The sequence below is a fragment of the Pyrus communis genome, chromosome 17 (assembly GCF_963583255.1).
Source record: "Pyrus communis chromosome 17, drPyrComm1.1, whole genome shotgun sequence".
NCBI lineage: Eukaryota > Viridiplantae > Streptophyta > Magnoliopsida > Rosales > Rosaceae > Pyrus > Pyrus communis.
The window spans coordinates 17,889,577-17,912,013 of record NC_084819.1 but is presented as its reverse complement, the minus strand read 5'-3'; the positions used below and the strand labels follow the sequence as shown (position 1 = coordinate 17,912,013).

The window sequence follows — 22,437 nt, the reverse complement described above, 5'->3', positions numbered from 1 at the left end:
TATTAACGATTAGGTCTTGGAAGATTGTGAAGAACCCATACTCCGGTGATTAAAGACATATTTGTTTAGGTAGAATACACTGGCGATTGCTTCGTAGTCTTCTGTACTTGATACATGCTTCTGCTAACCTTGCAGCATCCCGGTCCAATTATTCCATGATCATGTAATTAGACATGGGAAGATATTTAGGGCAGGTTTGATAATCATATTTTTTTTTTTTTTTGTTTTTATTTTTTATGCTTGAGATGGGAGGAACTATATGTGGGAATGGAGGGGTGAAGAAGGTTGGTGGGAGAGATATAGAAGAAATAGGAAGAGCCAAAAATTAAAAAAAACAAAATAGTTATCAAACGGGGCTTCTAAATGTGTTGTAGGTTCATCGAGTGACAAGTTCAATCATGGAGCCTAATTGATGTTAGCAGCTGCTAGTAATGTAAGATTTTGATGAAGCCAAATTAGGTAGTTGGAGTTGGAAAGCTTAAGGAATTGAGCAACATTAGGATATCTCCAACTGAAAGGGGGCCAAAGGGCCACGTTTAGTCCTATAGCCATGCAAGAAATTATTTTTTAATGAACAGTGACATGCCATATTTTATATCATCTCCAACCGAAGGGGGCTAGTTTTTAGCCCCCTTAATAATTTATTATTTTAATTGAAATAATATGGTTAATTGAATTAAACTACCATATTAAAATAAGGTTTTCGGACATATTTTGAGTGTCATTTGTCACTAAATTAATAAGCCTCCGGATTTATTATCTTTATATAATGAAAATGATGTGAAAAATTGGTGAAGAATTGAAATTAAATGAGGTAAGATAGTATGGAATGGTGAAAAATACGTGAGAAATGGCTTAGGTCTTTATAGGAAAAAAAATTAGATTTTTTTTTTAAATTTCGTCTTAAAAAAAAAAAATCAAATCTAACAGTAACCTGACGTCAGGTAGCATGTGTTTGGGTTGGGCTATAGGGCTAGCTGGCTGGCTGCTATTGGCCAGTCCGTTGGCCGGTTCTCCAATTTTTTGTCAGGTGGGGCCCATGAGCCCTTTGCCTTAGCCCTCGTTTGGAGACGGTTTTCGTGTCAAAACCGGCTTTTTTTGGTCTTGACTCTTTGATTGTGTCGGTTAGAGATGACCTTAGGACTAGGGATAGATGAAGAAGACATGGACATGGTGGGAAGTTTTCAAGATCGAGAAAGGGATGAGCAAGGTCGGTCCTGAGATTTCAGGGGCCTTGTGCGAAAGTCAATTGGAGGCCCTAAAAAGTACTTAAGAATTTTATTTTTTTTGTTCAAAAAAATAATTTTAGTTTTCATTTGAGTTTCTTTAAATTCTAATAGCACAAACAAATTTAACAAATCAATAAGTGGAAAGGTGGCGTATAGTTTTTCCTTAACTATTTAGAGGGTCAGGGTTCGAATTTTCATGTTAGTATGTGGAATTTTTATATTATTTTGTAGAAACTTATGTATTTAATAAAAATAAATTGAAAAAAAAAATATTTTAATAAAAATAAACTGAAAAAAAAAAGATGGAGACGAGTTTCAAACCCATCATGTCACATCCAGGCCCAGGGCGGATCACTATCCAGATCCGCTCCACTACCGTAGCACGATATTGTCCGCTTTGGGCTTACCATTCCCTCACAGTTTTATTTTTGGAAACTCGATATTGTCCGCTTTGGGCTTACCATTCCCTTACAGTTTTGTTTTTGGGAACTCACGAGCAACTTTCTAGTGGGTCACCCATCATGGGATTACTCTAGCCCCCTTCTCACTTAACTTCGGAGTTCCTACGGAACCCGAAGCCAGTGAGCTCCCAAAAGGCCTCGTGTTAGATAGGGATGAGAATATACATTTAAGAATCACTCCCCTGAACGATGTGAGATGTTACACATCACCTATGCCAATGTAAAGAAGCGGTAATACCACTTGTGCTTAGACTCAAGTTTATAATGTTTTACACATACTGCTATATATATGTATATACATGCAAATTTGAAAAATTAAGGCCCTTCCAATTTGGGGGACCTGTGCGGTGGCATCACTTGCATCCCCTCAGCCCCGCCCCTGAGGATGAGGACTCTTGTTTAACAGGTAAAAACATTATTTTGCAAACCAAATCAATTGAACTCTTAAGATGTTTGGTTTCTTTATTTTAATTTTTAAACCCTAGTCAATTCAGTCGTGGCACAGGTGCTCCTCTTAAACCCTAATCAATTCTCACTTTCTTCTCGACATAGAATTGGGTTTAGTGCCTGGAAAATTCCAACCTATTTAAACTGTGTTTTACCGAATGCCTCCAAGCTAAACACACACATATATACACACAGTTATATAAGATATATATGGAGCTTAGTAAACTTCTCCTGTTTTTGCATCATGTTCTTCTCTGGTGAATGATTTGGGTTCCTGCTAGCTTCTGCAACGTTATTATATGATGGTGGAATATATTCTGATATATTTCAGATCATAACTACTAATGTGAGTGATGTTGAGCCAACAGTCAGAATAGAGCTAGATATATAGCATATGGTACAATGCAGCATGGGTTTCATCATTATCAAATAAAGATTTCATTGGAATTTGATGATTTCTTGGTAAATGCATATCTTTATCGAAAGTTAAGAACTACTGCTGAAAGTTTACCACCAGCATAATCTGGAACAAGAAAGGATTCTTGTCAGATTCTCTTTGTGAGAGTCCGGAGATCTTTCAATTATATTTGTTCATTGTATATCGTGCGATCAATTTTCGTCAGGTATTGTTTATATTCAATTTTAAATAAAAAAATTTGCAATAATTTTTAATTGTGCACGATATACAATGAACCGATGTGATTTGAGGATCTTTGGGATCCTCACAAAGAGGATCTGACGAGGATCTTCAAGAATCTGCAATACCTTCCGCAGTGCATCTCCAATTGTAGAGGCAAATATAATAAGTAATATGTACTATAATGACTTTGAAATTCTCACAAATAGAATCCGTTGAGGGTTCTCACGAATTTGCAATACATTCCGTAGAGCATCTCCAATTGTAGAGATAAATATAAAAAGTAATATGTACTATAACGATTGACATGATAAATATACTCAATTATCTCATAAAAAAATTATCATTCTAATGCAATAAGAAAATGAAGCAGGTAAACTTTTATTTTATTATTGTCTTTCACCTTTGATATTCACTATTCTTTTTTACTTTATATTCCTCTCCCCCTCATATGGAATACTTTATTAGAAATAGATGTGAGGGGTTCAATTTTACCTACACAGAAGTAGTAGGCAATTTTGCCAACTTTTATTCTTTGAAGGGTTGGGCTAAGTTCACCTCCTCAGTTAACTCCTCGATTGATATTTGATTTTGCTCACGTGGCTCATTAGAAAGAATTTGACTACTCATTTGCTTATGGAGATTCTCTTATTAATATTAAAGTAGCCACTCTTATTAATATTAGTGCATTCACATTGTCATAATGCAACTACTAGTAAACACACATTCTGGGTGTGTGAACAATTGCAGTTTATTTTTTGTTTTTGATTAAGAAGTGCGATTAGTTTTTTAAAATTTAAAAAAAAAAAAATGGAACAATGATATGCTACAACATGTACAATAATATCTGTCACATCCTGGTCCGGGGCAGATCACTTTCCGGACCCGTTCCACCACCGTAGCACGATATTGTCCGCTTTGGGCTTACCATTCCCTCACGGTTTTGTTTTTGGAAACTCACGAGCAACTTCCCGGTCACCCATCATGGGATTGCTCTAGCCCCCTTCTCGCTTAACTTCGGAGTTCCTACGGAACCCGAAGCCAGTGAGCTCCCAAAAGGCCTCGTGCTAGGTAGAGATGGGAATATACATATAAGGATTATTCCCCTGGACGATGTGAGATGTCACATTATCTCATGTAAAATTGCACACAAAAAAAATTTCTCATGTAATATTGCACTGCGTAATTGATATGCTACAACATGTACAATAATATCTGGTTACATGTAAGTTATTGTCGTAGTGCAGGGATATCTCATAGGGTTTTTGTAATGGCGGGACAAACCTGGACCTAGGCACTTGTGGCTATACGAACAGATGAAATCTTCCATGCCTGTACCAAATTTGCAATGTCCCATATTGTTGTGGAATCTTCACAGAGCTGTCGTCTCACTGAATTCCATTTATTCCTTCCCACCATTTCCTCTTTGATATTCTGGGCCAATTGTGCCAGAATGCTAAACAAGGAAACCATCTCTGCAGCCAAAGACAAGATGCACAAATAAGGAGGTAAATTTGTCGACAGTCATCCATTATAATTTTTACTTTATTTTACAATTTTTTTAGAACTTAGTTTATATTTACTGTTAAGCATACATTTATATGCATCTGCATGCCCTATGCTCAATTAATTTATTCAATCATAAAGAAATATTGGTAACACAGCAAGTTGCATATCTGTTGGCAAATGTGGATAGTTTGAGAGATCTGATGCTCTAATTTTTATCTGTATAGGATCTGCCATATTACATCATTTGATCAAGTTGCATTTGCAAGACTACTATTCTAGTATATCTCTAAAGATTGAAACCCTATCTCATCTACTCTATCATATAAAAGCAGCAAACGGCCTACAACAGCCAAATGTCAACAGTTATAGTGATCACACTGGACTGTTACATTTCTATTAAAGTGTTCTCGTTCATTTTTGAATGAGAATTGTTTGTATATCACCCTTTGTACGCACTCGTGCAAATTATTTCTCTCATCACGTGTAGTTACATTGATATACACACATGAACAGTGAAGGAAAATAATGTCTCGTGCATTCGCCAACTGTACGGTACTAAGCATTTTCTGCCCAAATTAATTATCTTTTTCTAAAGTCATGCTTATATTGGTCCTGCACACGCTCATGTTATTTAACAGTTGTCCCCTCCCCTCCCCCTCACATAAACATGAAGAGCAGCATGGGCTAAGCTATATATTATAATAGAAAGAGGTAGCTAGGCCCTAGGCAAAACTGAAAAATGATTGCTCTCATCACACTATTAAAAAGGAAAGAAAAAGAAAGGCTGCCCTCTACTCCTCTCTTTATTTATGCTTGTTTCCCACTTAGAAGTGTTTTGAACATATGCCTTGTGTAGTTGTGTGTGTGCAAACTAAAAAGTTAAATAAGAGGACATATATAATTATATATGGTTTTATCCCACATTTGCTAAACCTTGTTGATTAATTTGATTAAACTATAGGACTAAGTTACTAACAATAATCTTATCCACTTGAATAGAATGCTATCTTAATACTTCTTTGTTGTAAACATTGTTAATTTTGTGATTGTTCACTTGAGGCCAATATGTAATATCTTAATAGATGAACACATTTCTCTATAAACCTTAAGACTATAAATAAGCAATCCAATAAGAAGAAAAAAGATACTCTGATTTCTCTACTCAATCCCTCTCTAGTTTCTCTCTATTTCGTCTATTTTATTTCCAACATTCTGTGGTTGTGCACAAACTATGAAGGCTTATTTAAGAAGAAATAGTTACCTAAACCATTCTTTGTCACATGAGATTATCTAGTGAGTGAGAAGGAGAGAGCCAATATATTTCCATCGTATGAGTGTTTCTCTTATTTCCTAGGCACAAACGAAAGCAATTTGCATAAATCTTATGGTTTGTTTGATAATCATTTGGCTATTTTTTGTAGTTTTCACTTTTTGTGTTTAATGTAAAGAGGAAATCATATAGACGAAATGTTAGATATGAAAATGACTGGATGAAGTTTGGTGGGAGAGAGGTAAACTAAAGTCCTATCAGCACCAAGGAGAGATGTAAACTGAAAGTCTAAGCAAAAACGCACAAAAATTGATAATACAAGACCAAAAACTGCATATTATAAGCTGTTTTCACTTTTAAGATTTTGTTTTCTTCGTTCTTCTTTTTTTCTTCTACATCTCTCCCCAAGCTTTCTTAGTCCTTCATTTTTGTATTCATTTCCTCTCATCTCAATTATAAAAAAGCGAATAAAAAAATAATAAATTACGGATCCTTACATAAAACTAAAATCCTAAAAAACAAGAGGAAAAAAAAAATAATAAAAGCATGAATGATATATCTGCAGAAATGGTTATTGGATGGGTCCGGTGGTCATGTGCATATTGCAGAGGGAAGGCAGACAGACAATGGCCAGCGAATTGCTAGTGTGATAAACCACGATCCATGTTTTGGGTCCATTTTAATTTTAAAAAAAAAAAAGACTCCACAACCAAGAACGCATGCCTTAAATTATTACAAGGTCAGCGACTCAGTACTCCAACCTCTTCCTCTTTCATCCAGATCCCATGAAGGGTCATATTTTCAATTATTTATATTATCCTTCTGTTCTTCCCACATCTTTACATTCCTGTATGGCTGTCCTGTATCCCGCTGTATTTTCTTCACAAATCTTTGTATCAGTCTTTTTTTCCTTAAATTTACTTGGGATCTTCATGCCATTTCCAACATGTTTAGCCTACAGAAATTTGTTATTTTCTCTCCCATGAATCATTGTCTGCATGTCTAACTCTAAGTACGGTTTTCATTTGTTTAATCCCTGCTTTAAATAAATAGTAATAGCTCCATTCAGTACTGCTTTACAAATACGTTTATTTGACTATTTTTGTCTCCGGTTTTGTAATTTTCTAAATGTTATAGTTCTTAGGCTTTAGACGTGTAAGGTTTAAGGATTCATAGAGGATCTTAGCTTAACTACTCTGATTGAAAAAAAAAAAAAAAAGCGCTCTAATTCATAAAATAAAAAACCAAGCTGCCATAATATGGCAGTAAACTTGAACATTAGTTTGTTATGTCTCATAAAATAGATCATTACTTGTAAATGAACTCAAATCCATGCTCACAAACATGTGTATGCAGCTTTCATAGCTGCAGGACGTTACATAGTTGCCAGCTAGCTCCAAAGAAATAGAATTTTTTTTTTAACAAATGATATTATCTATACTAAAGGAGAGGGAGGTGGGTTTAACCTCATAATAGACTAACAATAATGTGCATAGTTCAAATTTATCTTTGGCGATAATCAAACCTAAGACCTCATTTACAAATGAAGAAGAATACCACTTGACCGTAATACTAAGTGGCCCAAAGAAACCAAACTTTTGTTCCACATTTTAGATCAGTGGCAGTGATACATTATGCACATCAATTCATGATATAACTAAAATCACTGTGAAACAAATTAATTTCTGGATTTGTCACTTTGCTGGGGCACTTGAATAATACATCCTCAAATATGGGACACGTGCAGGAAAATAGAAAGCAAGACATGCATGCCATGGAAACCAGAGGACAATAATTTGTATGACACGGTTCACCTTCATAATAGCGTTTTGTGCAAATAACACAATAACATGTGTAAAAAACTAACACATATTCTATAATATTGACATGAAACGCTATAATGGTAAACTTTTGCCATGCAATCCTTCTCAAATCAGTCCTAGCGGGCTCAAGCAATGAAAACGCACACACTGGACACACTAGATGTTGGATGCCAAATTCCAGGGACATGGAAACAGTAGTCACGTGAACTTCATACGTGCACGTGAATTCCCGCACCTTCCATATCTTTTTCTGGTTAAATATCCCGCACCCTACAAATATCTTTGCTGATTAGTCAATTTGGAGGGCCTCAAATCCTTCATCTCTGAAAAAGCAGAAACCCTAGCTTGCTATCACAGGACTCTTTTCTGTCTGTTAATAACGGTTCACGCATCAACCAGAAGATGAGAAAAAGATGCTCCGTCATATTCGGGTCCACCCCTTGATGGCGCCAAATCCAATTGTTGGGTCAAGAAGGGTCCACGTGGACATAACCCATTACGTACCCATGCTTGAGACAACTGTGGTTAAGAGATTTTCAATGTATCGAAAACTGTTCGGCACAATTAATTCTCAGCACACTAAAAAAAAATTTCAGTGTAGTGGTCCACCTGCAGTCCCAAACCCTAATCTTTTGAATTTTGGTTTGGCATTTGGCTTCGCACATTTCCATTCATATACAGTTTGATGAACATTTTCATGTCATCTACGAAAAGAAAAAAGCATAAATTAAAGGACATCGTCCTCTTCATTGAAGACATATAAACACATCCAATCAATTGGCCCTTCTGATTATCACCGACTACGAGCTCACTATGTTATCCATATTTCTTTATCTTGCATGTTACATCATATCTTATCACTATTAAATTACTCTTTTTTTTTGTTTGTTTAATTTTTTTTTTAAATTTAATTTCTCATTGAACAATAAAATACTAGCTATTTTCTTATTCAACAATCTTTTATACCGGATACAATTTCATTTCAAAATGTGAAATTTTGATGTTGAAGCAGATTGATTATGACTGTCATGCTGCTTGTGAAATTCACAAAATATGAACGATATGAGTGATTAATTTAATAGGCTTTAGTAACTTCTAGATTGTCCATCACTTTGTTGAACTTCTTTTATATGTTTTTAACATTACAATTTGGCCGGGGTCCTACAAATAACCAAGAGTATAAAATTTGTGATTTGGATGTCCCCTAATACTGTTGCCTTTTATAATACACCATGCATGAAAACTAAAAAGGCTATCATATCCTTGGTATAAACCCTTATGCTTCAATAAATTAGAGGGCAGCTTCGCCATTTTGTTTGCCTTAATCAAGGGAAGCACTATATAACTCCATTATTCAACTGTGATATAGATTCTACTCGACCGATGAGACTGCAAGGTGATGTTTTTTTCAAAAGCAATTCGATTCGTTGTTTTGGATAAAGATGATGCGCTCTAAAGCTTTAGATCGACCCTGTTTGTTTTTTCTTTTTTCCGAGTAACTTTTTTATATCATAGATTGGTGATTTGGTTTGTTTTTTTAACCTAAATAGTGATTCAGACGACGATGAATGTAAACTGTAAATTAATTTTTGCGTGCTATGCTTTGGTTGGTTCCCACTCCGCATTCATCTGGTTCATAACAACAATGCTAGGTATATCAAAATTTTAGACCATATTTGCAAACTATATGTAATGTGTCACCAATATGAAATAAGCACGTTAATCAAAATAATATAACCATTAACAACAATGTCGTATGGTTTATAAAATCTAGTCTAAATAGTTAGTATTAGTAGCTTTATCAGGTTTCGTAATATCATCACTCTTACACAACAAGAGGATTGAAACAAGCTAAAAGTCCAAAATATTTGATTCAAGTAAACTTTCGTTAATCATCTAATTAAAAGGCTGTTTAATTATTTATGTAATTAAAGTTGAAAATTACAGGAAAACATTGCAACCAAAACAAAAAAAAGACTAAACCTTTACGTCATTGCTGTGCCACTGCCACCGCTACAAACCGACGATAATATATAACGAATAAAAGTCTCTCCAAAAATGAAGGGGAAGAATATTTTTTTTAAAACTCGTTAATTATATGCAGGTCAATAGATTATTTATGCATTATGCCTTAATCCCTAACTTTCAAATCTAACGTGATTATTTAAGTTCAAATTTGAAAAAGGGACACCAGCCAACAACATATAACGATCGATGTATATTAGTGTATATATAGGAATTCATGGCATCATATTTTTTTTATACAATTTTTTATATAAGTTCTTGTGGAGTCCACTCCGTAATATATTTTAACGGTCCGAACCGTCTATCTTTTAGAACATTATTCATAGATCATTCTTGTAAAAAATTAGACAAATACAAAACCATTTTTTTTTTATATATATAGAATCAAATCTAAAACCATTAAAACATTCATTTATAGTGAACAAAATGATTCATACATTTCTACAAAGTAACCATAAACCCTTAACCCAATGGTGATATGGTTTCAGATTCGAATTATTGAAATATATTACAGGGTGGGCTCACAAAAACGTGTGTAAAAAAATGATGTCACATATCTGATAGAGACACGCGCGCACACACACACACTCAATAATGATGTTGTTGTTTGCATTCTAAATCCAAACATAAAGTCCACAACAAAATCCAAATCCACATCCAAATTTATAAGATAATAAGATAAGATTAACAAATACCATAGGATAATATGCTCTGTTCGAGTAGAGAGTATAAGGACATCAAATGCATCTATCTTATTAAAAAAAACAACCTGCCAGCTGTGGCCCTACTTTTATGATCAATGCACATCAACAAATGGATTCAAAGCATCGGGAAAGGGATTACCAAATAGATCCAAAGCATACACTTGGAATTATAATTCAAGTGATAGAAAACTAAACAGTGAATCAAAGAGCTTAATTTTACTAAAGTAGGCGCATATTGTTTGATGTTAGAGGACTCTATAGTTTACCTCTTGTCCTTCCATCTCTTAAACCCTCATGTTTCCTCAAAACGAAAACTAAATAAACAGATAAACAAATGCATACAAAGTACACACACAACACTTTAGGTGTTTAAGCATGGAGTTATAATGATGTTTCATGTTTTTATTACCTTGTTTTGCCTCATCTAGTCGAGACAACATTTTCTTTTAGGTTTATTTTTAGGTACGGTTTTTGGAACTCGATTTTAATTTTACTTTACTCTATGTAATTCAAAAGTTGTCATTTTACTCTCTAAACTCAAAAATCGCTTCACTTTTGCCCATGGAACTCAATTTTGATCTTAGTTTACCTCTTGAAACTTGAAAAGTCGTCTCTATAAACTCAAAAATTTCGCTCCACATTGCCTTAGATATGTTAGTTTCTTATGTAGGTTTGATTTGGGTGAGCTAGAGTAATCAATTTCTGTTTTTTTATTTTTTTATTTTTATCTCTTCAATTTCTTTTAAATTTAATATTCTCTAATTGTTGAATGTTGACTCATAATGGAGACTTATAATGAAATTTATTGAACATGTGGCATAGTCTTATTGGGTGTTGGGTCCCATATATGTTTTATGAGGCGACCTATAAGTTTTAAGGAGGAGATAGTCCACAAGTCAAAGTGGAATGAATTTTAAATTTGAAGGAATACAGTGATGACTTTTAAATTACAGAGGACAAAATGAGATTAAAAATGCAGTTTTAAAGGATGTAATTAAAAATAAACTTTTCTTTTATCTGTTACATGAAACGAGTGTCTCGCATTTATAACCTTGTATAGCTCACCTGATTTCACAAATGTAAGACACATGTTTCATTAAGATGTGCATGAAAGTTTTTCTTTGCCTAGTAACCCGCACCTTCGAAAATTCGATTAGTAAATTTACAATGACAAATTTTAATCGTCTCCTCTAACCTTCGAAAATTCGATTAGTAAATTTATAATGACAAGTTTTAATCATTTCCTCTAATTACATTGTGTCAGGGGCCATAACAATAAAAATGGCTATGTTCATGCCTTTTAATAGTAAATGTGTCTGTCTTTATTCTAACAAGACATTATAAAAATTAGGGGTGTGATATCCACACACCCCTTTTTACTTCTCTCACATCCTTTTAATTTTCAGTCGTCAGATCAGATGAATTGAAGAAGATTAAATGACAGAAATTAATAAAAGGTGTGAGAGAAGTAAAAAAAGATGTGTGGAAAACACACCCCTAAAAATTAATGCTTGGTTATGATCATCCAAGTCAAAGCACTACCATGTTTTAGGTAGCAACTAGTGAGATCATGATCAGATTTGATAAGCACAAGTTGACAACAAGAGTATGGCTTAGTGGTGGCAGCTATCATCACCGGTTCAAATCATTTGCATCCATTTTGTATGTGATCTCTTTGTAATTTTGATCATTTATTAATATGTGTCAATCAATTTAACTTTCGTTAATTTTGTTATCATAAACTTAACACGTGTCAATCAATGATAGAGATCATAACAAGACCACATACAAAATGGATACAGAAGATTTGCTCTAATCAACTTTGACTGAAAAAAGAAAGATATTTAAGTTAGGATTAGCGTTTGATGTAATGATAAGGAAAATACTGACTCTTTTCATATACAAGTCTCTTTTGCTAAAAATTACATTTTCTGTTAAACATTACCTTATTTTGGTGCATGTGCCTTGTTCATAAGTCACTTCAGTATATACATAAATTTGCAATTTCCAAGTAAATATGAACAACTCTCGATTGAATGGAGCTGAAGAATGTTCATTAGGTAGTATAATTATGGTACATAAAAAATAAAGACATGCGAGGAAACGAATTGGGGAACAAAAATAAGACACGTAAGAGAATGGGTGTGCGGTAATCATTTTTTAATCAAAATTCAGAGGTTAAATGGCTGAAGCATTCAAGGCATGATACGATGTTTGACCATGGTTAAAGCCACTGATGGCTTCAAGCTGCACTGGTAGTTGTAAGTTGAAGCTTTTACCAAACCCCGTCCCCACGCAACCCAGCTAGCCTTTCGCCGTCTTCCACGTCCACTTGGATTCTCTATCTCTCACTCTGTGAAATCATGGGTTCTCTTTGCTCGAGCTCAGTTGCTAATTCTTAAGAGTTTTATATGATTTACCATCTGGATTAGTGTAATTTGGCTAATCCAAGAAACTCTGATTTCCCCAAAATCAAGTGTCTTGCTTTCCTTCTAGCTTTCTAGCTGGGTTTTGGGCAGTGAAGATTTTGCTTAAAGATTGCTGATTAGTTTAAGTAAATTTAATCTGTTTTCTGGGTTCTTCGTCCAATGATTAAAAGAAGTGAAAAGAATCAATTTTTTAACCCAAAGTAGCTTAATTTAGAGGGTTTTCAGGGATCTTTGGAACCCATTAAAGAATTACTTTGACTGCTTACTTTTTATGTTTTAATTCAAAATCTGCATATTTTATTTTCTTGTTGACAGAGACTTTAGTATTTAAAGTAAGATTTTATTCTGTAAAATTATATAACTGTGAAGAATATATATTTCTTTTCTTTTCCCACTATAGGTTGAACTGGGATTGTCTTATACTGGGGGTTTGGTTGGGAGTTCACGTCTCTGTCTTCAATCACTCTTTCTTGGCATTCTATATGTACACATATATGTATTAATTTCTGGTGCTTTGATCTCAGCACAAATGGCTCGTTTACTAATCCGTAATCGGACTTTGTAAGATCAATGATGTCTGTGTTCTTGAAGCTGTGTGCCGTTTCAGAATAACAGTGATTTTCCAGCTCCTCACAATGCCTTTGTCGGAGCTTTATCGGATAGCCGGAAGGGTTGATTCAAGTCAAGACTTTGAGTAAGTTTTCTGTTCCAAATTTTACAGTCTTTGCAGTTTTGCCCCTTTTGATTCGTGCCATTGAATTGTTTTGTGTTTTGGGTGCTATCTCATTTAACATTTGAAAATTTGTGGATTTGTTGTGGGATTTAATGCAGAAATGATTTTCTTGAGTTGGTATGGGAAAATGGTCAGGTTGTGATGCAGGGTCAGTCCAGTAGAACTAGGAAGAATCCATCTTGTAATAGCTTACCGTCTTCTAACACCCCGAAAAATCGAGATAGAGATGTAGGAAATAGCAACGTTGGGAAGACAGGGAAATTTGGGTCTGTGGTGGATTCTGGATTGGATGAAATTCCGTTGTCGGTGCCATCTTCTGAGATGGGTTTGAGTGAGGATGATGACATGTTGCCTTGGTTGAATTATTCCATTGATGAGCCTTTACATCATGAGTACTGTCATGATTTTTTGCCTGAATTTTCTAGTGCAACTGCAAATGAGGCTTCCTCCAATCATAATCTTGCCTCGATCGATAAGAGGAGTAGTTCTAGTCAGGTGCTTAGGGATTCCAATCCGAATTCTGCACATGAAGATGCTAGTTTGCAACAAAGGAATGTGGGAAAGGTTGCTTTAATCGGCCGTGCTGATGTTAGCAGACCTAGAACTGGTACTAGTCAATTGTACTCGTTATCATCGCAGCAATCTCAAGCATCGTATCCATCTTCCAGATCAAGGGTTTCAGATACTGCTGGTGATAATACTAGTGCCACCCATCGTGGTGTTGGCAAGAATTCAAATCAGATTTCATCTACGGGCGGTTTTCCTGGAATGAAGATGCAGAGGCAAGATCCAGTAATGCCTAGAAACACTAATCCATCCATAATGAACTTTACCCATTTTTCACGGCCAGCTGCTCTTGCGAAAGCTAATGTTCAGAACAACGGTGCAATGGCTGGCTTAGGTTCATCAAGCATGGAAAGGATTGGAGACAAGGACAAGTTTTCAGCTGCAACTAGGAACAATCTGCCCGAGTCAATGCTAATTGATTCAAGCAGTGGTGCACCGAAGGAGTCAAATTCACAATGCCAACCAATTCTAGTGAGGTCCAGTGATGAATTGAAGCCAACAGAAACAAAGACTCTCGAGGAACCATGTACTGCTAAGCGGTCTGAGGGGGCATGCCAAGAAGAAACCTCTAAGAATGACATAAACGCCAATGATAAACCTTGTGAAAGTGCTAGTAGGGTATCTCCGGGTGGTGAAAAAACTCTGGAACCTGTTGTTGCTTCTTCTGTTTGCTCAGGCAATAGTGTGGAGAGAGGTTCAGATGACCCACCACATGCTTTGAAGAGAAAATGTCGTGAGACTGACGAGTCTGAATGCCATAGTGATGTAAGTTGAAAACTTGGTATTCAATATTTCTTGGAGTTTTCTTAATGTTTCCCTTTCCTTAAATTAAGAAAACTTCCTCCTGTGCAGGACGTAGAGGATGAATCTGTGGGTGTCAAGAAAGGAGCGCATGCTCGGGGCACGGGTTCCAAGAGAAGCAGAGCAGCAGAAGTGCATAATTTATCGGAAAGGGTGAGCAAGACCATTCATTGATGGTATTCATAACAGGGAATATGTTAGTTCCTTCGTAATATGCTGTTTGCAAACTCTAAGATCATTAAGTTGTACTCATTCTGGATTTCTCTGAACAGAGGCGAAGGGACAGAATCAATGAGAAGATGCGTGCGCTACAGGAACTCATACCGAATTGCAATAAGGTTGGTTTTTTTTTTTTCTTCGAAGTGTTATATTTTATCATCTTTCCGAAAATTTGCTTGTGATGTTTGATGGATTTCAGAAGTTTAACAATTTTAGTGTTAAATCAAAGATCTAATTAAAAACTCCTGGAGTGAAAGCAATTTCATAAAATAGTATTCATGCCTACGAAAGTCTATTGATTAAATCTGAAATGTATCTCTACAATCTTTCGAACTTCAACTTTTGTTTGAACTTGGTTGCTTAATGTAATAGATATTACTGATAATCATGGAAGTTTTAACATAACCTACTATTGGTTGATATCTTCTGTAATTTGGTTAGACTGAAATATTCATTATGACATATAAGGTGGACAAAGCTTCAATGCTTGATGAGGCTATTGAGTATTTAAAGACGCTTCAACTCCAAGTACAGGTAAACATAATCTTTATCACTCCTTAACTTAGTCATCTTTCGATGTTAATGTCCAATCAACTGAATGTTTGAGTATAACACGGTTATTATTTCAATATCTATGCAGATTATGTCAATGGGAGCTGGTATGTATATGCCACCAATGATGTTACCACCAGGAATGCAACACATGCATGGACCCCGTGTGGCTCATTTCTCACCCATGGGTGTTGGAATGGGAATGGGAATGAGATTAGGCATGGGTTTTGGGATGGGTATGCCCGACATGAATGGTGCATCTTCTAGTTACCCTATGCTTCAGGTGCCCCCCATGCAAGGAACACATTTCCCTGGTTCACATATGGCAGGGCACAACGCCTTCAATGGGATGATGGGATCTAACCTTCAGATGTTTGGGCTTCCTAGTCAAGGAGTTCCTATGCAGATGCAATATGCGCCCTTAGCTCCCTCATCAGGAGGTCCCCTTGTGAAGTCATCTGCAGGACTAAATGCAGGCAGTTCAGGAGGACCTGTGCAAAATGTGGAATCAGCTCCAGTTTCTGGTTCAAAGGATTTGGTTCAGAACATGAACTCTCAAGTGATGCAAAACAACAATGCCAATAGCTCTATGAATCCAACATCTAGTCAGGTTTGTGCATGTACTATGAAGTCGATTTTTGTTTATAATTATATGAAGGTTAGTTTTGGAGTTTTGTTTAATTGATGCTTCATATCCGTTGGGGTTCTTTGTTAGTGTTTACATTAGAGCATCAAACCTGAATCAATTAACAATGTGTGAAAAATCCCAGGATTTTGTGTGTGTGAGATAACGTTATGATAATTGTCAAGAACCTTGGATTGTTGCGTTATTTTCGTGCCTAAATCAAGTTTTTGTTGTTCTTTGGTGTTTCCAGGGCCAAGCAATTAATGAGGGATTTGGACAGACTGCATTGGTTGGAAATAATGTTCAAGCGGCTGATGCTAACAACAACAGAGCTAACAGATAACAGAATGATGTCGTGCTTAGTTGAGCAGCTAGTGAGTGTATAAAGGCATTCTCCACAAATTTTAATGTTCACACACACACCACAGTAATAATTCATTTTTGGAAGAAATTTGAACTTATCTCCGCTTGTATATTCAGGTTTCGGTTAACTAGCAGTTCTATCTGTCATTGGAGGAGAGAAATCCATGTTGCAGCATCCTGAGATTGGACCTTTTTGCCTTGCTTCTGATCTGGGTAGATACATTTTACAAGTACACAAAAAACTGAAAAAGTACGAGTCGGTGAGGTTGTTTGAACCTCGGCAATAACCATCTGAATTCTAATTTCAGGAGAGAGTACAATTACATATTGCACAGATTTTGGTCCTTGAGAAGACTCTGCAGTACCTTCTAGCATTTGTACATTCACTTTGTAGCCGGTGAGTTAATGCGATGTCTACGAGTTGAGAATATACCGGACATATGTGTTGATTAATGAAATGATAGTAATGTCTTAGTTCATCTGTCGTTCTTTCTATCTTTCTCTGAAGCCATTTTGATGAAATATGTTATGATCGGTTTCTTTTTTATGTCCTGAAATTCCTTATTAATGAGAAATTTTGATGAAATATGATGAATTTTTGTCGAAAAATCTTGGTTTTCAAGGTTCCACGTTCGGTTTCTGCTCCCAGCGGGTGTTCGCAAACCTTCTGTTTTGGTGTTTTTAGTTTTCTTGATCTCTTGTATGTAATCTACTTATGGCTTCAACCGAATTGCACAATGATCAGAAAAATTGTGATCAGATGATGATACTGATATTTGCAACTTTTAACATAAATCTGCATTCCATTTTCACGCTCATAAATTTCCTTCCCGATGAAACTGACAAGAATCAACGCCGAAAACTCAAACAGTAATTACAATTAAATCAACAGCATCAAGGGGGGAAGAAAACTAACAAATATACACACCACATTACAGTACTGATTATGGCAGAGCCTTTATATCTTCTATATGCACACATCCTTTTACCATAAAAACACAAGCCAGATGCAAATTAATATTCCATCTCGTTATTTAACTTTGATAGCCTCCCTGGTTCCGGTGGCAGGAGTTCGCGAGCTTGGAGATTTCCCCCCGATGATAGCCTTCTTTGCCTTCACCAGTGACTGTTTTACCTTTGACAGAAGGTTATTCGACTGTTTCTGAGAGGACTTAGCTGGAACTTCCTTTGGCAGGTCCTTGGGGGGTTTTGCCTGATCACTATCCTTGGTGGGAGGAGGCTCTACATTCTGATCAGGTTTCGCAACTTCGTCCGTAATTTTCTCCAATTTATCAGCATCTGTTTTAACAGTTTCCTTTCCTTTAACTTCTAATTCATATTGCTCGGAATTGTTAAGTGGTTCATCAACTTCAACAGCTCCAGTGACTTCATCCGGCTTCTCCTCCTTGGTTTCAACTTAAGCTGGAGTCCCATTTTCTATCTTTTCTGCTGCTTTGCTTTCCACCACAGGTTCAACATCTTTCGCAGCTCCCTCAAATGATTTTTCTATAAATTCATTGAGAGAAATAATAGAGTTCTTGACATCCTCTTCAAGTACAGTTTTGTTTTCGTCGTCTTCAAATTTCACATTCTTTGTTTCATTCTTTTCTGCAGGCTTTTCTGTTTCCACCACTGCCTCTTCTGCTACCTTCTCAACCATTTCAATTGGTTTTGTTGAATCCTCAGTTACCACATTTATCTTTTCGTTCTCTTCAATTCCGCCATTCTTTGCCACCACCTCTTCTCCTACACTTGCCACCTTCACTGCCGCCTCTTCTGCTAGCTTCCCAGCCACATCAGACCCGCCTAATTCTTTCTTTTCACCCTCTTCAATTGGCGGAGCCGGATCCTCAGCTATTGCATTCCTGTCTTCATTATCTTCAGTTTCGACATCCTTTGCCACATTATCTTCTCCAACCTTTTCCAACTTCACCTCAGCCTGCTCCGCTAGCTTCTCAATCACATCACCTCCATTTGATTCTTTCCTTTGTTCCTCTATGATTGGTTGAATTGAATCCTCAGTTACCAAATCTCTCTTTCCATCCTCTACAGTCTCCACCTCGTTTTCTCCAACCTTTTCCAGTTCCACATCTGCCTCGTTCACTAGCTTCTCAGCCACATCAACGCCAATCGATTCCTTATTCTCATCTTCTTTAATTATTTGAGTTGAACCCTCAGGAATCACATTCCTCTTCTCGTTTTCTTTGATTTTCACATTCTCTTCCCCGACGTTTTCAGTCTCCATAGCTGGCTTTTCTGCTAGCTTCCCAACCACATTGACAGCACTTTGTTCTTTCTTTTCGTCTTCAGTTGCTAACTTTTCTTTGACGTCAGGTAGAGAAGCATCCCCTTCATCTTGTACTTCAATTTGAGCTTCCCGACTAAGTGAAGCCGCTCCAAGATTTTCAGTTAGTCTAGGCTTGTTATCTTCATCATTTTGCGCTTCTTCCACGACTGTTGAATCTTCAACCTTATCAACTGAAAATCCTTCATCTTTCACTTCTTCAACATCAACACTTTCCTCAGGCCCAACTTGATCCTGTTTCTTTTCTTGTTCCACGATTTTGGGCTGTTCTGGTTCTTCCTCCACAGCTAGACTAGGTGCGTCCGTTGTTTCAGTTATCCCTTCCTCCAAGACTCTGGTAGGCTCAGTCTTTTCAGCTATAGAGCCTTCATTTTTTCCGTCTCATCCTGCACAATGTCTTCAGGCTCTACGTGCTCAGATTCTTCTAGTTTGTCCTTCACATCTAAGTCTTTGACTGTTGCTATGGATCCTTCGTCCGAAGTGACTTCCAAAGGCTTCTCTTGATTCTCAATGGTTACAATTGATGATAGAGGAGCATCAACTATCTTCGGTTCCTCCACTTGCCCTACTTCAAAGCTATCTATGGATGGTTCTTTCGGTGCTTCTCTCACTACAGACGCAACCACACTTTGAATATCTAATGTTTGTGAATCAGGAATGGATTCATTTTCCATCTTTTTTTCTTCTGCGAGCGGAACATCTGGCACAGGAGCATCAGCTATTTCAATGCTATCTATGGCCACTTCTCTTCCTACAGACTTAATTGCGCTCTTAATCTCTGCCAGGCTCTCAACAGCATCAACCGCTTGCTTTGGGATATCGAGTATTTGTGAAGCAGGAATGGCTTCATTTTCCACTTTTATTTCTTCTACAAGCGGAACATCTGGCGCAGGAGCATCAGCAGCCTTCTCAGCCTCAACTGCTGCAGCTGGAGGCTCAGATGATGTTGCAACGGTTAAGGAAACACCATCTTGTTCAGAACCCTTTTCGCCTTCTATTTTCTTCTCAACTTGCTGCAATGGTTAAGAATGGTCGGAAGGAAAATAAATGAATCCGTCCAGAAAGAGAACTTCACATAGAAATAACTTTGCTTCTAATCTCTTTTGGAATCTGTAATTTTACATAGATCTCTTGATATCCAATTCAAATCATAAAATCCCAGATATGTATACAAATTCAAAACAACTAATATATATATATATATGTATGTATGTATGTATGTATGTATGTATGTATGTATGTATGTATGTATGTATGTATGTATATCACTTGCTGAACAGCTTAAACATACACCACCCATCAGTTTATTCATGGTAGGGATAAATTTTCAAAACCCTAAATATGAAAGTTACATAGAGTACATCCGATACCCCACATATTCTTAATATATCTTATCTGATCAGTTTCCATTAATTAAACAGAAAAAAAAAGGTAATGATATGATGGATACAAGTGAAAAACAGATACCTCCAAAATTACAAAACCCTAAGAACAAGGTTTACTCCTATGAATTAACCAGAAAAAAAAAAGGTATACTTCTATGTTGCTCCAAGTTGGTACTGATGAAAAAAAATACAGATGACAAAAAAAATACATAATCATGAACAAAATCTTTCATATATACCCAGTTTAAATTCCCAAAAAAGTTCATATACTTAATCACTAAAACACTTAATTATCACAGTAAAAACTGAAGAAACAAACCTCATCAGTGGTAGGAATTTGAAGTGATGCAACAGTTTCAGCAGCCATGAGAGTGATCAACAGAAAAAGTTAACGCTTCTGCTTGGTAGTAAGTGAAGATCAAATGACTAAAGCAGAAGCAAAAGAAAAAGGAGGAAAAAGGCAATGTAAGAGTCCCAAAAGAAAAGCAAAAGTAAAAATAACTTTTGGGAAGGCCAGATCACATGGTTTGCCACAGCAGCAATGATTAGATTAGAAAACCACTTTGGTTATTTTTTGTTTATCCACTTAAATATGTAGATGTTAATAATTGAATTATTACTTAACTTTGATTAATGTGTAATGTGCTTACTTATTTTTTATTGGTGACATAAGAAATGAGCATATTTATCAACGCTTAAGTAATAATCCAATCATCAACTTTCATATCGTTTAGTTTACAAAATTTGATTTACAAATTTAATCTTCTAGATTTACTCATATATAACTGGTGTAACAACTATAGTTATTTTTTCTTTTTTGATACAACTGTAGACATCGAAATTTCGGTGAAATGAATGTTAACCAATAATTAAAATTTCAACGCTTACGTGTCACATAAATTTTACATGTAGCGTGTGACTCAACGAAAAATCGAAATAAATTGGAAAGGTCATCAAATAGGACACGTGTCAATATCTGGCAGAAATGATTTATTTCATCTGATTATTTAAATCCAAAAATCAAGTTTTGGAATTCTATAAATAGGAGGCCAAGGCATTCATTTCGAAAAAGAGGAAAGAAAGAAGGAAGAAAGAAGGAAAGGAGTTTACATCACACCAAAACCTTGAAGCCTCGAAACTCTAAAGCTCTCAAGCAAATCCCGAAGGATCAAGAAAACACTCTTCGTTCTTCGTCAAATCCTCCTTCAAAGGTCAAGCCCCAACGACCCTTGAAGAACTTCCGCCGACTCAAGATCAAGCCCCGACGGCCCCTTGAAGAAAGTGTTCATCATCCGTTCGTCCTAAGATCAAGCCCCAACGGCCCTTTGGATCAACAACCTCAACAAATCCACACATCCAATCAGTCTTCAAGATTAGGCCTAAAAGCCCTTGAAGATCCGCTCATCCATCAACCCTCAAGATCAAGCCCCGACGGCCTCTTGAAGAAATCCATACACTCAGTCTTCAAGATTAGGCCTAAAAGCCCTTGAAGATCCGCTCATCCATCAACCCTCAAGATCAAGCCCCGACGGCCCCCTTGAAGAAATCCATACACCCAGTCTTCAAGATCAAGCTCAAAAGCCCTACGAAGATAGAATCAGAGGATCAAATTACAAAGAGATTGTAACCCCAAAATCATTAAAAAGTATATTTTGTACACGTATTCTTGTTTCTTGTTTCAGGAATTTTTCGTGTTTACAAATTTGGCACGCCCGGTGGGACCTCTCTACCTCTCATCTCTATCCTCCAATCATCGAAAAACGCAAATGGCATCAAGAAATGATCAAGCTGTTCCTGCAATCAAAGCAAAGAACAAGAACATCATCGCCGCAAGTGGTGATATTTCAGGCATCATGACCCGAAGTAAGGCAAGAGCTCTTTTTGCTGCGGCTTCCGCCCCTGCATTGACTCTGTCAAAGGAACAAGAGCACCTAAGCTACGAGCATGTGATCACCCTAGCCTCGCTAAGGGCATCAAGGGGGGAAAGCCCGAAGAAATACTCAGAGTCCCTACTCTCCGACGCTGATTCGAGCGGCAGTACAACCATGCAAGTCATGACCACTGGAGCAACTTCAATCGAGGAGCAGCTAGCTCAGATGAATGAAGCAATCGCAAGGCTCACACGGACTGTGGAAGAGAAGGACTTGCAGATTGCCGCACTTGTCAACCAACTAGATGCGCTGCCCGATGTGAAAGTCGACCCAAATATTGGCCTATTAAAGAAAGAAGACGACGAAGAAGAGGAGCCACCAGTGGAGAAAGTTGAAGAGAAGCCGAAGCTAGACCAAACAACGGCATTCATGGGATCTCTATCTATCCAGCAGCTACAGGAGATGATCGCAAGCACTGTCAA

The 22,437-nt window shown here is 36.6% G+C and overlaps 3 protein-coding genes across 6 annotated transcripts; 1 reads left to right on the top strand and 2 right to left on the bottom strand.

The window, feature by feature from the left end:
- The first annotated feature begins 12,246 nt into the window (after positions 1 to 12,246).
- On the top strand, positions 12,247 to 16,873 carry LOC137722327 (transcription factor PIF3-like). 4 transcript variants are annotated; one of them, XR_011066753.1, is made up of 9 exons: positions 12,249 to 13,228; positions 13,366 to 14,599; positions 14,687 to 14,788; positions 14,908 to 14,973; positions 15,323 to 15,388; positions 15,495 to 16,016; positions 16,282 to 16,405; positions 16,512 to 16,607; positions 16,703 to 16,873. XR_011066753.1 is itself a non-coding variant. In XM_068461295.1 (9 exons), exons 2-8 carry the CDS (start codon positions 13,170 to 13,172, stop codon positions 16,372 to 16,374), a joined length of 2,142 nt encoding a protein of 713 aa, XP_068317396.1. In that variant the 5' UTR covers positions 12,270 to 12,366; positions 13,059 to 13,169; the 3' UTR covers positions 16,375 to 16,405; positions 16,512 to 16,873. The 4 variants fall into 4 exon arrangements, 3 of the variants coding, with proteins under 3 accessions (XP_068317397.1, XP_068317395.1, XP_068317396.1); XM_068461295.1 differs by having other exon boundaries at positions 12,270 to 12,366; positions 13,059 to 13,228; positions 16,512 to 16,873; XM_068461296.1 differs by having other exon boundaries at positions 12,247 to 13,228; positions 13,693 to 14,599; positions 16,512 to 16,873.
- A 551-nt stretch (positions 16,874 to 17,424) lies between these two features.
- Positions 17,425 to 18,639, bottom strand: LOC137722129 (CUE domain-containing protein 5-like). Its single transcript, XM_068461106.1, has 2 exons — positions 17,860 to 18,639; positions 17,425 to 17,799 (listed from the first exon to the last, which is right to left on the bottom strand). The coding sequence occupies exons 1-2, from the start codon at positions 18,637 to 18,639 to the stop codon at positions 17,425 to 17,427; spliced, it is 1,155 nt and encodes a 384-aa protein (XP_068317207.1).
- Positions 18,640 to 19,050: 411 nt separating this feature from the next.
- LOC137722328 (uncharacterized) lies at positions 19,051 to 20,544 on the bottom strand. Its single transcript, XM_068461297.1, has 2 exons — positions 20,404 to 20,544; positions 19,051 to 19,712 (listed from the first exon to the last, which is right to left on the bottom strand). The coding sequence occupies exons 1-2, from the start codon at positions 20,449 to 20,451 to the stop codon at positions 19,056 to 19,058; spliced, it is 705 nt and encodes a 234-aa protein (XP_068317398.1). The 5' UTR covers positions 20,452 to 20,544; the 3' UTR covers positions 19,051 to 19,055.
- Between the last annotated feature and the right edge of the window lie 1,893 nt (positions 20,545 to 22,437).

Excerpts from the sequence above, each read along its gene's own strand:
- LOC137722129 (XM_068461106.1), bottom strand. The coding sequence starts at position 18,639 with ATGGAGACTGAAAACGTCGGGGAAGAGAATGTGAAAATCAAAGAAAAC. Across the intron at positions 17,800-17,859 it reads CGAAAGATGTTGAACCTGTG|GAGGAGAAGCCGGATGAAGT; the intron begins GTGGAAAGCAAA and ends GTTGAAACCAAG.
- LOC137722327 (XM_068461294.1), top strand. The coding sequence starts at position 13,170 with ATGCCTTTGTCGGAGCTTTATCGGATAGCCGGAAGGGTTGATTCAAGT. Across the intron at positions 14,789-14,907 it reads TGCATAATTTATCGGAAAGG|AGGCGAAGGGACAGAATCAA; the intron begins GTGAGCAAGACC and ends TTCTCTGAACAG. Across the intron at positions 14,974-15,322 it reads TCATACCGAATTGCAATAAG|GTGGACAAAGCTTCAATGCT; the intron begins GTTGGTTTTTTT and ends ATGACATATAAG.
- LOC137722328 (XM_068461297.1), bottom strand. The coding sequence starts at position 20,451 with ATGGCTGCTGAAACTGTTGCATCACTTCAAATTCCTACCACTGATGAG. Across the intron at positions 19,713-20,403 it reads AAATTCCTACCACTGATGAG|CAAGTTGAGAAGAAAATAGA; the intron begins GTTTGTTTCTTC and ends TAACCATTGCAG.